Below are 15,336 nucleotides of genomic sequence, written 5' to 3'. Positions count from 1 at the left end.
CAAGAATGTGTAGCTTTGGCAGCACTGCGGATTTGACTTTCAGCGCTGCTGACTGTCACCCTTTTGGTCTGGATTTTGCCTTTGTGGATTCGCTCTGAAATGTCCCGTGTGAATATGCCCTAAAGAGACGATTAATACAACGGACTCTGGCAGATGTAGCAGAGCCGAGTTTGTTAATGCCACGGTGCCGCCGGCTTTGTCACCATGTGCAAAAATGGAACCTGACAAACTCGGCTCTGCTACGTCCGGCGGACTCTGCTACTTACATACAACTCTGGGAGAGAATAATGATTCCTGCAAAGTGATGCTGATGGCTCATTTCACACGTAATTACTTTTTATTTGTCTCTGCTTCCTGTGCTGACTGACCGCTCATTTTCCCATCACTTTCAGGCTGATGTTTCACCAACCGAAGGAAGTGGGGTTAATCGCTATTGCAACTCGGCAGACCCAAGGCAAAGGTCAGGGGACGACTCGCCCTAACACAACACGCTCCCACCAGAGTTGCTGGTTAGGCCTGGAGCCGGCGGGGGGGTACTCACTTTCCTGCCGCTTTACTTTCATTGTATTTTTTATTTTTCCTGACTCCAAGTAATTCCAGTGATGTCGCTGTGTTCTGATTTTATTACATTTACACCGAGCAGAGCGTGCGCCGAGTGCGGTACCGCCGTCTATACAGTGTGCGCGGACCGCTACGTGGCGGAGCGTCACATCCCGCGTGTCTAGTGTCACAGCCGCACCATCCCCAAACTGCACAACGACTGGGGAGGATGAATTATCCAGGTATAAAGGAACTTGTCATCATGTTGTAAAGCCGGGGGAGCGGATCTATCTATTATCCATCTATCTATTATCTATCACCTATTATCTATCATCTATTATCTATCATCTATTATCTATCTATTATCTATCATCTATTATCTATCACCTATTATCTATCACCTATTATCTATCACCTATTATCTATCACCTATTATCTATCTATTATCTATCATCTATTATCTATCACCTATTATCTATCACCTATTATCTATCTATTATCTATCATCTATTATCTATCATCTATTATCTATCACCTATTATCTATCACCTATTATCTATCTATCTATTATCCATCTATCTATTATCTATCACCTATTATCTATCACCTATTATCTATCTATTATCTATCATCTATTATCTATCTATCTATTATCTATCACCTATTATCTATCACCTATTATCTATCTATCTATTATCCATCTATCTATTATCTATCACCTATTATCTATCACCTATTATCTATCTATTATCTATCACCTATTATCTATCACCTATTATCTATCACCTATTATCTATCTATCTATTATCCATCTATCTATTATCTATCACCTATTATCTATCACCTATTATCTATCATCTATTATCTATCATCTATCAATCTATTATCTATCTATTATCCATCTATCTATTATCTATAATCTATTATCTATCACCTATTATCTATCACCTATTATCTATCTATCTATTATCTATCTATCTATTATCTATCTATCTATTATCTATCTATCTATTATCTATCATCTATTATCTATCACCTATTATCTATCACCTATTATCCATCTATCTATTATCTATCTATCACCTATTATCTATCACCTATTATCTATCACCTATTATCTATCATCTATTATCTATCATCTATCAATCTATTATCTATCTATTATCCATCTATCTATTATCTATAATCTATTATCTATCACCTATTTATCTATCTATTATCCATCTATCTATTATCTATCACCTATTATCTATCACCTATGATCTATCATCTATTATCTATCATCTATCAATCTATTATCTATCTATTATCCATCTATCTATTATCTATAATCTATTCTCTATCACCTATTATCTATCACCTATTATCTATCTATCTATTATCTATCACCTATTATCTATCATCTATCAATCTATTATCTATCTATTATCCATCTATCTATTATCTATAATCTATTATCTATCACCTATTATCTATCACCTATTATCTATCACCTATTTATCACCTATTATCTATCATCTATTATCTATCATCTATCAATCTATTATCTATCTGTTATCCATCTATCTATTATCTATCACCTATTATCTATCACCTATTATCTATCATCTATTATCTATCATCTATTATCTATCATCTATCAATCTATTATCTATCTATTATCCATCTATCTATTATCTATAATCTATTATCTATCACCTATTATCTATCACCTATTATCTATCACCTATTTATCACCTATTATCTATCATCTATTATCTATCATCTATCAATCTATTATCTATCTGTTATCCATCTATCTATTATCTATCACCTATTATCTATCACCTATTATCTATCACCTATTATCTATCATCTATTATCTATCACCTATTATCTATCACCTATTTATCTATCTATTATCCATCTATCTATTATCTATCACCTATTATCTATCACCTATTTATCTATTATCTATCATCTATTATCTATAATCTATTATCTATCACCTATTATCGATCACCTATTATCTATCTATCTATTATCCATCTATCTATTATCTATCACCTATTATCTATCACCTATTATCTATCATCTATTATCTATCATCTATCAATCTATTATCCATCTATCTATTATCTATAATCTATTATCTATCACCTATTATCTATCTATCTATTATCTATCACCTATTATCTATCATCTATCAATCTATTATCTATCTATTATCCATCTATCTATTATCCATCTATCTATTATCTATAATCTATTATCTATCACCTATTATCTATCACCTATTATCTATCACCTATTATCTATCACCTATTATCTATCATCTATTATCTATCATCTATCAATCTATTATCTATCTGTTATCCATCTATCTATTATCTATAATCTATTATCTATCACCTATTATCTATCACCTATTATCTATAATCTATTATCTATCACCTATTATCTATCACCTATTTATCTATCTATTATCTATCTATCTATTATCTATCATCTATTATCTATCACCTATTATCTATCTATCTATTATCCATCTATCTATTATCTATCACCTATTATCTATCACCTATTATCTATCACCTATTATCTATCATCTATTATCTATCACCTATTATCTATCATCTATTTATCTATCTATTATCCATCTATCTATTATCTATCACCTATTATCTATCACCTATTATCTATCATCTATTATCTATCACCTATTATCTATCACCTATTTATCTATCTATTATCCATCTATCTATTATCTATCACCTATTATCTATCACCTATTATCTATAATCTATTATCTATCATCTATCAATCTATTATCTATCTATTATCCATCTATCTATTATCTATAATCTATTATCTATCACCTATTATCTATCTATCTATTATCTATCACCTATTATCTATCATCTATCAATCTATTATCTATCTATTATCCATCTATCTATTATCTATAATCTATTATCTATCACCTATTATCTATCACCTATTATCTATCACCTATTATCTATCACCTATTTATCACCTATTATCTATCATCTATTATCTATCATCTATCAATCTATTATCTATCTGTTATCCATCTATCTATTATCTATAATCTATTATCTATCACCTATTATCTATCACCTATTATCTATAATCTATTATCTATCACCTATTATCTATCACCTATTTATCTATCTATTATCTATCTATCTATTATCTATCATCTATTATCTATCACCTATTATCTATCTATCTATTATCCATCTATCTATTATCTATCACCTATTATCTATCGCCTATTATCTATCATCTATTATCTATCACCTATTATCTATCATCTATTTATCTATCTATTATCCATCTATCTATTATCTATCACCTATTATCTATCACCTATTATCTATCATCTATTATCTATCACCTATTATCTATCACCTATTTATCTATCTATTATCCATCTATCTATTATCTATCACCTATTATCTATCACCTATTATCTATAATCTATAATCTATCATCTATCAATCTATTATCTATCTATTATCCATCTATCTATTATCTATCACCTATTATCTATCACCTATTATCTATCTATCTATTATCTATCACCTATTATCTATCATCTATCAATCTATTATCTATCTATTATCCATCTATCTATTATCTATAATCTATTATCTATCACCTATTATCTATCACCTATTATCTATCACCTATTATCTATCACCTATTATCTATCACCTATTATCTATCACCTATTATCTATCATCTATTATCTATCTATTATCCATCTATCTATTATCTATAATCTATTATCTATCACCTATTATCTATCACCTATTATCTATAATCTATTATCCATCTATCTATTATCCATCTATCTATTATCTATCACCTATTATGTATCACCTATTATCTATCATCTATTATCTATCATCTATCAATCTATTATCTATCTATTATCCATCTATCTATTATCTATCACCTATTATCTATCACCTATTATCTATCACCTATTATCTATAATCTATTATCTATCACCTATTATCTATCACCTATTATCTATAATCTATTATCTATCACCTATTATCTATCACCTATTATCTATCTATCTATTATCTATTATCTATCATCTATTATCTATCACCTATTATCTATCTATCTATTATCCATCTATCTATTATCTATAATCTATTATCTATCACCTATTATCTATCAGCTATTATCTATCTATTATCTATCATCTATTATCTATCACCTATTATCTATCAACTATTATCTATCTATTATCTATCATCTATTATCTATCATCTATTTATATATTATCTATCATCTATTATCTATCTATTATCTATCTATTATTTATCATCTATTATCTATCTATCATCTATCTATTATCTATCATCTATCTATTATCTATCTATCTATCTATTATCTATCTGTCATCTATCTATCATCTATTATCTATGTATCTATTATCTATTTATCTATCTATTATCTTTCATCTATCTATATATTATCTATAATCTATCTGTCTATTTATTATCAATTTATCTATTATCTATCTATTATCTATCTCTATCTATTATCTATCGCTATCTATTATCTATCTATCGCTAATTATCTATCTATCTATTTATCTTTATTTATCTATCTATGATCTATTTGTCTTTCTACAGTAAAGGAAATAAGTATTTGATCCCTTGCTGATTTTGTAAGTTTGCCCACTGATAAAGACATGAACAGTCTATAATTTTCAGTGTAGGTTAATTTTAACATTGAGAGATAGAATATCAAAAATAAAATCCAGAAAGTTACACTCTATAAATTATATACCGTAAATGTATTTGCATAGTCTGTGGCACCTAATGAGTCCCGGTCCCGGTTTTCCAGCGTCATCTGTTCTCGTGTATAGTGACCACGTCCGTCACTGTTAGACCTTCTCTAGTGACGGCCGCTGCACGTTCACCTCTCATGGAGGAAGGCTTTCACCTGAAACCATCACGTAGGTTCAGATTGATGTAGCCTCCAGGGATTTCCTGGATCAGAACTCCGATCGCTCATCCTCGGGATACATCCTGGTTTCATGTATGGAAATGTGCTCCGAGCAGTTGGCTCTCACCTTACAGATCATCCCTAGCCTCAAAGCATGGATGTCAAACTCAAATACACAGAGGGACACAGTCGTGGGCCGACCTTCATATTTATTAAAAAAAAATGTCTACAATTGAGGACGTTTTTCCTTATCAAATATGGTTACAAACTTAAAGGGGTTCTACCACAAAGTACATTTCAATTAATAAATCTTATTAGGCAGACCACATGACTGGAGCATTGGGTATTTCCTCAAGGGTGGCGGTGTACAAAGAAATCATGGGGTCCCATAGCAGAAGTTCTAATTGGACTCCGCCCCCCTCAAAAAAAAAATCCTTAATGTTCAACTCCCCTGGCAAAGTATTGTGACCCCCAACTGTAATCCCCATACAGCCTTCCACACAGTACAATGGGCCCCACATAGTCCTCCATTCAGAATAATGGCCCCACATAGTCCTCCATTCAGAATAATGGCCCCACATAGTCCTCCATACAGTGTAATGGGCCCCACATAGTCCTCCATACAGTGTAATGGGCCCCACATAGTCCTCCATACAGTATAATGGGCCCCACATTATCCTCCATTCAGAATAATGGCCCCACATAGTCCTCCATACAGTATAATGGCCCCACATAGTCCTCCATACAGTATAATGGCCCCACATAGTCCTCCATACAGTATTATGGGCACCACATAGTCCTCCATACAGTATTATTAGCACCACATAGTCCTCCATTCAGTATTATGGGTACCATATAGTCCTCCATACAGTATAATGGCCCCACATAGTCCTCCATACAGTATAATGGCCCCACATAGTCCTCCATACAGTATTATGGGCACCACATAGTCCTCCATACAGTATTATGAGCACCACATAGTCCTCCATTCAGTATTAAGGGTACCATATAGTCCTACATTCAGAATAATGGCCCCACATAGTCCTACATTCAGAATAATGGCCCCACATAGTCCTACATTCAGAATAATTGCCCCACATAGTCTTCCATTCAGATTATTTGCCCCACATAGTCCTCCATTCAGAATAATGGCCCCACATAGTCCTACATTCAGAATAATGGCCCCACATAGTCTTCCATTCAGATTATTTGCCCCACATAGTCCTCCATTCAGAATAATGGCCCCACATAGTCCTCCATACAGTATAATGGCCCCACATTATATTTGGCGATACCATATGGAGGACACTCACCCTGAGGGCCAGATTTAGAACACAGCCAGAGTTTGACATGTATGCCTTAAAGTGACACTTGTCATGACTGCTTGCATCCAACTGAAAAGGACATGAGGGTGGAGTATCATGAGGAGAGCCGTCACTGTCGCTCCAAGACAGGAGTCTTCTAATAAAGCTCCACCCTCTTGTCCCTTTCATACCGTCTGTCATGTCATTGACCCATTAAAGTAATTTATTAAGTATTTTCAATAGAATTTTAAGCGTTAATATTGGGATGACTTTGGGTTGAATGTTTGTCTGCAGGTCGGGGTGGAAACATTTGGCTCAGTCCTAAAGGTTGTGCCATGATGACTTTGCTGGTCTCCATTCCTCTGTCGTCTCCGCTGGGGCAGAGGATCGCCTTTGTACAGCACCTGATGTCCTTGGCTGTTGTGGAGGCGGTGAGGACGCTGCCCGGATATGAGGTACCGTTGCCTGATGTGCTATTGCTCTGTATGTCGCTCTGTTTATAGGACGGGTGATGACCTCCATATCTGTGGTGGTCCGGCCACTGGGACCCCCAACGTTGTATGCACATCCTCTTCTGCTCCACTCTTTGTCTATGGGGCTGTTGAAGAGAGCAGAGTACAGCGTTTCTTGCCTTTCTCCGGTAGTCCCGTAGACAATGATGGGAGTAGAAAGGCACACATGCTGCTACTTCAATTAGGCAAAGTTTCCTCTTTCTCCTCCTGGACTGATCTTTCATTGTCAAAATTCTCAATTCATGGGTAAAGTCGGTCTTTTCCCATTACTGAGATAGGCGATGGCAGTTGGTGCTTATAAACGTCTGTGAAGAACTGTCACTGCCGCTTCAGGAGAACTTGCAGCAGAATGTCTGTGTTTACCTCTAGTTCCTCTCATCTCCATAGAATTTTAAAAGCACCAACTGTCATCTGCTATCTTAGTAATGGGGGAAAGTCTGTACTCACTGAATACAGATTTTACCTGTAAATTGAGAGTGAATGATCCGTCCAGGAGGAGAAAAAAAAGCAGATTTCTCTGGTAAAATATATTACAAAGTTTCTTATTGTCATGCCTTTTTTCCCCTGTGGGGGCGCTGCAGAAAAATGTTTAAGGTTCCTCTACACATTAAAGCTGATCCCCGATGGGACACTTTATGGATCATCTTATTATCGGATGACCATTCTATGAAAAAGGCATTGTCTAATGCGGAGAACCCCTTTAGACTTTTCTAAAAAAGAAAAAAAAGGAGCTTTCCGACGTGAACGAGCCGAATACATGAAGCCTTTTTGTTTTTATTATGGCGCGATAACAGAGACTCTGGGATACCTGGTGAAGGTTACCCGCGATCATTGAAGGCGTCATCACCTCGTAGCCCTTTCTTCTGCTGCTGTTGCCACGTCCTAAGAATTGTGAACCTTCGCTTTTTTTTCCTTCGGGGTATTTTTTTTTTAACGCCAGCATATGTTTCCCATATTCCCTAAACCCAATGACTTCCGCACATTTACACTACGTCTTTTTATATACTTCGCGTCTCTCCTTCCAGCCGCCGTCCTTCGCTGGATCAGATCTTCATGCCTTGCGTCCATTTATCAGTCGAGGGCTTAAGGCAGACAGCAGGTTGCAGTGCCGGGCCAGTCATGGCTGATTTCTCCAGCATCACTCCCTTCTCCAGCCATTTACCTTTTTACGCGGCGGTTCTGTAATCCGGCGCGTCAGCCGCTGCCTCCCGCTGTTGTTCCCAAACCTCAAACATTTTTCCCTTTAAATCTTTCTAAGCCTTATGGGGCACATATCAGCGTCTCGCCCCCCGTGGGGAACTCGCTATGAAACGTTAGCAGCCCGGCCGCTAAATGTAAGCAGATGGACGAGCTTTGAAGAATGCCACAGCCGTACAGACTCGCGGAAAGAGGAGAGAAAGCGCCGCTGTGTTCACCGTCCCAATATAAGCGAGGGGAGAGGTAAGCCCGGACTTTACAACCGGCGCTGGGCCCCGGTGATTGAAGTATTGGCCGGGAAGTTACAGATCATTGTTCTTTTTCTATTCCAGCCTGTACAGGTCAAGAATTCTGCAGTCGACTTTTTACATAACAAACCCAGCTCTGCTACATCTGTATTTAAAGAGCCCTCCTGACAAGTCTTTTTTTATTATTTATGTTCCCCATAAAATAATAATTCTGAAACGTCTTTTCATGTAGCTCTGCGTTGTGCCGTCCCCCCTATATCACTCCTGGAAATGTAGGAAATAATTTGATAATTGGACGTTACCATTTCTGTCAAAGGGACTGTGACAGCTGGTCAGATACTGTCAGCTCTGATTGGATAATTTGAGGCTTTGTAGGGACACCCCCCTCACCCCCTAACTAATAAATTCAGCTCTGATTGGACAGTGTGAAAGAGTGCAGTGACACCCCCCCAACTGTATCATACGAGCATTTACTAGTACACAAGACCCTCTTCAGTACAATAGTGACTATGACATTTTTAGTATTAATTTTTAATCTATATATATATAATTGCCTTAAATTGTCCGTCATCCACTTCCGTCTGGATGTCCCCAAATCCCACAATCCACTGCGCTGTATTGGAAGTATGCCGACCGCCATTTTGGTACACCCGAGTGATGCCGCTCGGATCCAGGACGCAGCTGCGATCTCAAATGCCGCTGAGATCCCAGCTGCCGTTCGGATTCAGGCCACCGCTGTGATCCCAACCGCTGCTGGGATCCAGGCTGCCGCTGCGATCCCGTACACCGCTGTGATCCCGACCGCCGCTGGGATCCCGGCCACTGCTTGGATCCCAGCCACTGCATGGATCCCAGTTGTCACTCGGATCCAGGCTGCCGCTGCGATCACGAGACTGTGAAATGGGTGTAACGAGGGGGTATAATGAGAGGGTGTAATGAGGGGGGAGTAATGAGAGGGATGCCGACGCCGGACCCCCACCTGGACCTACTGCCTGGTTACTCGCGCCGGATCCCGCCGCTGCGTGCCCACCCACCTCCGTGCAGTCACAGCCGGCAGGAAAGACCGCGGCTTGAGGACTGTGCTGGAGATTGGGTGCGGCCACCCTCTGGTGGCGCCGCACACCATCTCCAGCACAGGCCGCAAAGCACCGTCTTTCCTGCAGGTTGTGACTGCACGGAGGTGGGTGGGCCGCCACCCCCAGCGCCACAAAGCTGCCCCCATCGTGATGTTACTGCACACATCTAGTAAATTTATAATTAATACCCTCATCATACACCTTATCTGGTGGACGAATGAATGTTTGGTCGATGGCAGTCTTCCCTGAATCCTCGATACAAATGAACGTGAAATAGAGATGCTTCCGGACTCCTCAGACACCGGCCTATCTCAACGCAGAACCATAGGATCGGCCATCGAAGATCCTACAGACCAAATCCTACTCACCCCAACATAATTTGTTACAGTACAGTGGAGAAGCCCCCTACACTTATTACAGTAGACTGTCGGCCAGTCCCACTGATATTAGTATATTTTTTCTACTCTTTGGCACGCAGCTAAAGGAGTAATGACTTAATATACAGCGAAAATATAGAATAGGCAATAGTGAGAAAAAAACAATTTAAAACCAGTGTTCTTTCCCTACATGCCCATGGCTTGGTACCTAGATTTTTGTAGCCATTTCCCTAATCCTGTGGCACTGGCTGCTGGCGGACTGGTCACTCAGTGATAAACTTCCTACAGTCTTACAATAAAACTGTTAACAACGCGTTTCGAGGCCTAACTTAATCAACCTGAGGAAAAGTCTTGACCTGTATCGAAACGCGTGACTGTTATTTCCATACTAAATTGTACTGCGTTGTAAGACGTTCATCTTGGGACTGTTTTTTTTAGGGTTTGACAAGTGCCCTTTAGACCTCAAGGGTTTGTTATTTCTAGTAGATCTGTTACTGCCTTTATCACATTTCAGCCTGAAACCATGAGGAGATACTACGACTGGTTTGAGCAAAGTCAATGCTAGACTCTTCTCAAGCACTCGTGCCCTGCACAGATCCTGAAGTTATGGATGAAGACCTGATCTGATCTGTTGGCCCAATCGTTCAGGTCAACCACTCTGACATCCATGAATGCCGAAATAGTGTTAGTGTCAGTCTATAACAGTAGCTACGAAACTCCAGAGTAAATGAGCATTCTTCAAAATCTACTTGTCTGGAAGGTCTTGTGGCTGCCATTTAATGTTCTCAGAGCAGAGGTCTGGATTTTGGCTTGATCACCACACCCCATGAGTGACATGGTGGTCACAACGCGTTTCACAATTTATTGGCCTGAAGCGAGTGGAGGGATAGAACCTCTACATAGACAGATGTACTTTTTGCCTTGTTCGGTTGGATCGGTGAAGAACATGGATCTTCATTATCTTGCCATATGGAAGCTTTGGTAGAACAGCTGTGTTATTGTAGGGTTTTACTGGGATGCGGTTGGGGTGGGGGGCACTTTTCTGTATATCTGAGCTTAAATTTTTTTATTGCCCCTTTTCAGGATATTGAATTAAAAGTGAAGTGGCCGAATGATATATATTACAGCAATCTGATGAAGCTCGGGGGAGTCCTGGTCAACTCGACACTCATGGGACATACGTTTCATATATTGATAGGTATGAAAGGCCTCATTTTGGATTTTAAGCTGCTTCATGTAAAAGCCCTACATGGGGTCTATAAGTGTTAAATTATTGGTATAAAAAAAAATGAAATTAAACATTGATTTTGTCCCTATGACAAACCTGAAGTGCTAAGGCATATGTCAGGAAGTATAGGAATGTAGATCAGTAACTTTACTAAAATTTGGGCTGTGGTTTCCTGAAATATCGGATTAAGATAATCTTATACTTTAAAGTAGATTTGTCATGAGATTTTTTTTTTTTTTATATACAAACTGCACGTATTATTAAATAACTCTCTTAGACCTGATGAAGCCGGTGCACTTACTTTGATGAACTATATTACCGTAAATGGCAGTATAACCCTTTTTTTTTTTTTTTAAAGCCTTCCCACCTAATATTCGAGTGACCATAAAATGGACTCATGAAATGCTCATCAAAATATCAGATTTATACAGCCGTTCTGACTTGAATTTTCAATGCAAGTGCACCAAGTCTCATCAGGTCTAAGATTTTTTTTTTATTTTTAAAATGTATGCAGTTTGTGAATTCTGTTGACATATCTGCGTTAAGTAAGAACACCCCCAAGGATCTTGGATGGAGATATAATGTGACTATAAAGGGTCCTTATTTTGGGAGACCTATCAATTAACCCAGGGTAGAAATCGGCTACATAGAGCGTGACTCTTACTGGAGAACCAAGCTTGTCCATACATGACACAAACAGTCATTGATTTCTGTAAACAACATGTAATACTTTATTTCTCATGTAGTGGCGCTGCAGGGAAGCTATTCACTTGGTATCAGTATCCTCCATAAACCACTCTAATCAGGTTAGTTTTTAAAGGGGGTATTCACTATCCAATCAGCGATGACTGATTAGCTGCAGCAGTCCTATCGATGACACGTGACCACCGGGAGAGATCGCTCTAACATCGCTGGAACAGCGCCGTTCTGGAAGTGGAATATGTCTTTTTTTTCGTAATCTGGAGCACCTTATCATTTAAGAAATAGTAGTTCAGTAGTGGAAAACTTCTTCAAGGGGCCGCTGAAAATGGACAGCCCCTTTAAGTGCTATATTTAAAATTTATCAGTTATTAGCCCCTAGAGTTTGCAATAGAATTTGCTGGTTGATGTAAGGTCATAATGCATATATAATTTTTTTTTTTTCTTATTTTTGCCATTAGGTTGTGGGTTTAACGTCACGAACAGTAACCCGACGATCTGCATCAATGATCTGATCCATGAGCACAACAAGAGATACAGAACAAATATTGATCCGCTGAGGGCGGATACATTGATCGCTCGCTCGGTGACCGCTTTGGAGAGGCTCATTCGTATATTCCAGGAGGAAGGACCCGGTGCTATTTTGCCCGTCTATTATAAATATTGGGTGCACAGGTGAGTGTGACAAACATTGTGCAGGTCCCCATTGTCTCGTGTAGGGTAAAAGTTCACCGGCTGAAGACTTGCGTGAAGGAATATCTAGATAACTTATCACAGACTCGGCCTGTTCTTTGGTCTGGGATTAGGCACTGCTGATTCTGAATTATGCATGTGTCACTCATATTTCTGGCATCCATCTTCAAGATAAGGGCATTGTCCATAATGGATGGGTAAACAAGGTCCTCTCCTTCGGCCCTTCACTGGCCCCAGAGCATGGGAAAAGTTATGGGGTCCTGACGTGAAGAGCAATGGCCCATATATATAAAAACATTTTTTTGACTAAATGAACTACGTTTTTGGGGCCCATAACCATTACTCTTTTTGCGATGGGTCCATGATGTCTGATATCGTTGATCCCCGATGGTCTTCCAATGTATCATAGCTGGGATGAACAGGATTAGAAAAACATGGCTTCTTTCTTTCATAAATAATGTCACAGATATGGAGGCTGAAATGGAAGTTCATCTCTATTCATTTCGATGGAGCTGAGCTGTAATACCAGACGTAACCTGTGGACAGGTGTGGCACTGTCTCTGGGAAAAAGAAAATTAGATCACATTGCTCCTAGAGGTATGGCGGGAAGTGGGACCCCCTGTCATTCGCGCCATATGCAATTCTATGGTTCCTAGAGAGCACTCATAATTTTGCAGGACCGAGGTGTAGCGGTCAGCATTGAGCCCTGCAACCACCACCTACGTTATCCCTCACTCCTCTTTTGATTAACCGGCCTAGTGGATCATCTGTGCAAATGATGGTGTTGCACCAGGCTGGCTAATCAAAAAAGGAGCCTCAGAGAATGGCACGTTGGAGGCGGCCACGGAATACTGACCGCCAGCCCCGGGTCCCTCGAATCAATTCGCTCATCTCCAATGGATCCTAAAAAGAGTTTTGTCCTCTTTGTACGTTTATTGGGGTTTGCCAGATCCTTGAGACACCTACGATTTCCTAAAATCAAAGATCCCTGTTTTCCCTTTGGTTCTCCTGAGTTTTGCTTGCCATTTCTTGAAATCCAATATCGACCCATAGATTAAAGTAGGGAAAAACCCTTATAAATTATTCTTAGGTGTCATTTCCGCACAGATGTGACCACCATTCCCTTTCCATAAATTGTGTCAATGCTCCAAATTTTCACCAAGCAAATCCAAGCATTACAACTCACAAACAAAACAAAACAAAAAACCCTCAACGTGCTGCAATTCACACACATGGCCACATAGACACAGAGCATAAACATCTTCCAACAAAGTATCGCAAAATCATGTTTCAAATCTGCTGACATTAAAAGACCATCCAAGAATGCTAAGAGTTAACTCTTCACACCCTATCTGTTTGTATGTTTTTTTTTTTTAGTGGGCAGCAGATTCGACTTGGCGGTGAGGACGGCCCTTTAGCTTGGATCGTTGGCATAGATGACTCTGGGTTCCTTCAAGTTCTCCAAGAAGGGAAAGATGTTGTCACCGTCCATCCTGATGGCAACTCCTTTGACATGATCAGAAACTTGATTATACCGAAGTCCTCCTAGCCCGCCCACAGGAGCGCCGTGCGTTTCTCCTAAACCTAGACATTCCCAAGCTCGGTGACCGGCGGCGGCCACTGTCTGAAATAGATATATTTTTTAATACCACATGGACGGTTGTAGGTGACTTCTCTGATGTTGGAATGTATTAACCGTTTCTTAGTTTACCTTTACTGTGCGTTTCTACATGATCCATGAAAAGGCTGTATATTAGCGGGGTGTACTTGTTTACATTAATTTGGGGCTTTGGATGTGTGCAAATAAAATTTTAGTTACCGTGCAAATAAAGGAAAATGATTGTAGTGGTTTGATGAAGGTTTATTGCTGGGTTCATATACTTATTTCACTCCTTATTATTGAGGCAAGGATTATCACCTCTGTCTCTCTCGGATCACGTATGGGTCATACCTGTCAAATTTGGCTGACACTGGGTAGGTTTGGCTTTGGCGCCAGCTGAAAAAAACAAAAAAACATTACATTGAAGGAATTTGGATTATAGCAGTCCTCCGATTTTATGCAAATAAAACATATGGATATATATATAAACTTAAAAGCATAATTTTGTTGTTCAGGAATCCAAAAGAGTCACAAACTCCCCATCAAGAACAAGCTCACTGACAGATTCTAAGGTAGCTGCAGCAAAACATAGAGCCTGTAAAAGCCAAATGACATAATGTTAAAGACTTAAAGGGGTTTTCTCACGAATAAAAGTTGATTTTAATAAATCTTGGACTAATAATAATTTCCACCATTGGTTGTGTTTCTGTGCTGAGATAATCGTATAAATGTTCCCCTGCTGTGTCCTGTGTTATGGCCGTGTCTGACCGTGCAGGAACATGGTCTGATCATACCACATCTCAGGAGAAAACCCCTTTAATTGTGACATATTAAAGTTTATTGAAAAGATTGTGCTGCTTTTTCGCCACAAGGAGAAACTTTACCCCT

The 15,336-nt window shown here is 38.7% G+C and overlaps 1 protein-coding gene across 6 annotated transcripts in view; it reads left to right on the top strand.

The window, feature by feature from the left end:
* HLCS (holocarboxylase synthetase) overlaps positions 1-14,693 on the top strand; it is a 166,917-nt gene extending 152,224 nt beyond the window's left edge. For all 6 annotated transcript variants that reach the window (XM_073584661.1, XM_073584656.1, XM_073584658.1 and 3 more), the window contains 5 exons: positions 393-460; positions 7,113-7,273; positions 11,312-11,426; positions 12,617-12,830; positions 14,226-14,693. In XM_073584661.1, coding sequence (XP_073440762.1) covers positions 393-460; positions 7,113-7,273; positions 11,312-11,426; positions 12,617-12,830; positions 14,226-14,397 — 730 coding nt within the window. In that variant the 3' untranslated portion in view covers positions 14,398-14,693. The remainder of the gene's footprint in view (positions 1-392; positions 461-7,112; positions 7,274-11,311; positions 11,427-12,616; positions 12,831-14,225) is intronic.
* Positions 14,694-15,336: the final 643 nt, after the last annotated feature.

This window comes from Dendrobates tinctorius, unplaced genomic scaffold, assembly GCF_039654945.1.
Source record: "Dendrobates tinctorius isolate UK_male_01 unplaced genomic scaffold, ASM3965494v1 ptg000084l, whole genome shotgun sequence".
Lineage (NCBI taxonomy): Eukaryota > Metazoa > Chordata > Amphibia > Anura > Dendrobatidae > Dendrobates > Dendrobates tinctorius.
The sequence above is the reverse complement of the archived record's forward strand: the minus strand, read 5'-3'. Positions and strand labels throughout refer to the sequence as shown.